Source organism: Colobus angolensis, unplaced genomic scaffold, assembly GCF_000951035.1.
Source record: "Colobus angolensis palliatus isolate OR3802 unplaced genomic scaffold, Cang.pa_1.0 Scaffold11, whole genome shotgun sequence".
Taxonomy (NCBI): domain Eukaryota; kingdom Metazoa; phylum Chordata; class Mammalia; order Primates; family Cercopithecidae; genus Colobus; species Colobus angolensis.
Window position 1 is genome coordinate 3,507,710 of NW_012112030.1, and position 3,347 is coordinate 3,511,056.

The window sequence follows — 3,347 nt, forward strand, 5'->3', positions numbered from 1 at the left end:
CCATTTTGGAAAGCAGTATGGCGATTTCTGAGAGCTCAAAGCAGAACTACTATTCGACCTAGCAATCCTATTACAGGATATATGCCCAGAGAAACATGAAGCGTTCTACCATAAAGCTGCATGCATTCGAATATTCATTGCAGCATTGTTCACAATAGCAAAGACATGGAATCAACCTAAATGCCCATCAATGACAGACTGGATTAAAAAATAGTGGTATGTATACACCATTGAACATTATGCAGCCCATAAGAAAGAATGAGATTGTGTCTTTTGGGGGAACATGGATGCAGCTGGAGGCTATTATCCTTATCAAATGAATGCAGAAACAGAAAATCAAATAACACATGTTCTCACTTATAACTGGGAGCTAAATGATAAGAGCTTATGAACACAAAGAAGGAAATAACAGATACTCTGGTCTACTTGATGGAGAAGGGTGGGAAGAGGGAAAGTAGCAGAAAAGATAACTATTGGGTACTGAGCTTAATACCTGTAATAACATGTACAACAAACTCCCATGACACATGTTTATCTATGTAACAAAGCTTCACATATATCTCCAAACCTAAAATCAAATTTTGTATATCTATATGTTGCTAGGCACCTTTTGTTCTTATTTCCAATTTAATTATTTACAATGCACATTTTGAAGTGGCAGAAATTAGTAAATTTCCAACAAACTATATGACCATAGATATTAAATATATAAAATAATTATATTTTATATATGTGCTTATATATGTGCTTAGAAAGTTTCATATACCAATTTTTGTAAAGATACTTCCCCAGAACTCAATTTGACAGACTGAAGTACGTAGATAAGACAAAAAAAAAGAAAAAAAAAAAAACACAAACCAATGAAAATAAATATGTCTTTATTTGCATGTTTGCAAATGAGAATTCAGTGTTTCCTTTCTCACCAGCTACAAAAGACTTCAGCCTATTGTGTGTAAGGCACATGGCATCTGGATGAAGCTCAGCTGAGTTGTCTTGGGAAATACAGAGATTTTTATGAAGAGAGCTTTAAGCCCAGCCATTAGCAAATCTGGATGTTTGCTGGTTTGACATTCCCTTTTTAAAGGGAATATATTATTGAATTTTCAAGAATCAGATATACATAGCATTTTAGATGAATGCATTAAGAAGTCTTCAGCAGTGATATTAGACATTGGGGCATTCTCTTACAGGCAATGGATGGCGTCATAAAGAGCATATTTACATTCATTTTAATTGTGGAATTTATAATTGGAAATTTAGGAAATAGTTTCATAGTTCTGGTGAACTGTATTGACTGGGTCAAGAGAAGAAAGATCTCTTTAGTTGATCAGATTCTCATTGCTTTGGCAATCTCTAGAATTAGTCTGGTTTGGTTAATATTTGGAAGCTGGTGTGTGTCTGTGTTTTCCCCAGCTTTATTTGCCACTGAAAAACTGTTAAGAATGCTTACTAATATATGGACAGTGACCAATCATTTTAGTGTCTGGTTAGCTACAATCCTAGGTACTTTTTATTTTCTCAAGATAGCCAATTTTTCTAACTCTATTTTTCTCTACCTAAAGTGGAGAGTTAAAAAGGTGGTTTTAGTGCTGCTTCTTGTGACTTTGGTCCTCTTGTTTTTAAATATTTTACTGATAAACATTCATATAAATGCCAGTATCAATGGATACAGAGGAAACATGACTTGCAGTTCTGCTTCATGTAACTTTACACGATTTTCCAGTGTTATTGCATTAACCAGCACTGCGTTCGTTTTAATTCCCTTTACTTTGTCCCTGGCAACTTTTCTTCTGCTCACCTTCTCCCTGTGGAAACATTGCAAGAAGATGCAGCACACTGTCAAAGGATCCAGAAACGCCAGCACCGAGGCCCACAGTGGAGTTATGAAAACTGTGATCACTTTCCTCCTACTCTATTCCATTTTCCTTCTGACTTTTTTCATATCAGTTTGGATCTCTGAACGGTTGAAGGAAAATCTAATTATTATTCTTTCTGAGATGATGGGAATGGCTTATCCTTCAGGTTACTCATGTGTTCTGATTCTTGGAAACAAGAAGCTGAGACAGGCCTCTCTGTCAGTGCTGTGGTGGCTGAGGTACAGGTTTAAAGATGGGGAGCCCTCAGGTCACAAAGAATTTAGAGAATCATCTTGAATATGTTAGAAAAAAATAATTCATAAGAAATTCTTGTATGTTATATTAATTTATACTTCCTCAAGATTCTTTCATTGTGTATAACTTTGTGAATTTTACAAAGGTGTGTTTGGAATCAACACCATCCAAACATATCACAAATTAGGCTATATGAAAGTATGTATATTACCATACAGAGAAGAATGTGAATACTATAAAGAGTTCTTATACAAACAGATAATATAGATTTTGTATCAATCATTAACTTTTTTGAGATTTTTAAATGAGAAACCTATAATGTATAAGATGCATGTGTATGTATGTATGTGACACAGTTACTAAAACATAGACTGCTTAGCCTTACATCTCAATCTGGTAGATAAAGTACATAAAAGAATATGGAATTTTAGTACCTATATTAAATATTTTTAGTTTTTGTATAATATTTAGTACCTGATTAACATGTATGCAAAAAAGTAATTTGCTTTGTTTGTTGAATTAGAAGTCAGCTGCCTTACTAAATGATCACATTTGCTTTGCTCATTCTCTTGTCTTTGCAGATAGAAAATTATATCATCTGCATGTAGTGATTTATAATGATTATTTTACTTTTCCATTTCACTACTTGTAATTCTTCTTTTTGGGATCAGTTGTATAATGAAATGGTTTGAACATTCAAAGTGTTAAGTAATTGTGATCGTAACTGCTGTCTTTGCAAATGGAGTGTTTTCTAGTGTTTTAACAATAAATATAATACTGACTCTAGCTTTGAGATAAATTCTTTTAAAAATAATCTTCAGGGAGAATATTTGTTTCCTACATTCCCATGTGTAGTAGTATAATAAAATCTCTGTTAAAAACTATCAATTATTTTTGCTGTTTATTAAGATGATCATACTTTCGCTCTCTTCTGACCAATTAAAATAATACTTGTTAATGGTTGTACACAAAACAATGATATGTCTTCTAGTCTATGCATTCTAGATTTAATAAAATACAATATATGTATTCATACACACACACACACACACACACACACACACACGGAGAGAGAGAGAGAGAGACAGAGAGAGAGAGAGAGAGACAGAGGGAGGGAGAGAGAGAGAGAGAGAAAATTACAACCTTAGAGGCAAAGTGGAATTCAGAAAGTAGCTGCAAGGTAATGAGAGGTAATCTCCAAAAGGGGAAAATAATCCCAGTTTGAATAACATGAAA

General features: G+C 33.6%; 1 protein-coding gene across 1 annotated transcript; it reads left to right on the forward strand.

Moving 5' to 3' along the window:
• The first annotated feature begins 1,143 nt into the window (after window positions 1-1,143).
• Window positions 1,144-2,999, forward strand: LOC105519569 (taste receptor type 2 member 14). The gene has a single exon (XM_011952947.1). It carries the CDS (start codon window positions 1,194-1,196, stop codon window positions 2,151-2,153), a length of 960 nt encoding a protein of 319 aa, XP_011808337.1. The 5' UTR covers window positions 1,144-1,193; the 3' UTR covers window positions 2,154-2,999.
• The last annotated feature ends 348 nt before the right edge of the window (window positions 3,000-3,347 follow it).

Bases quoted from the DNA above. Each gene is read 5' to 3' on its own strand.
- LOC105519569 (XM_011952947.1), top strand. From the start codon at position 1,194: ATGGATGGCGTCATAAAGAGCATATTTACATTCATTTTAATTGTGGAA.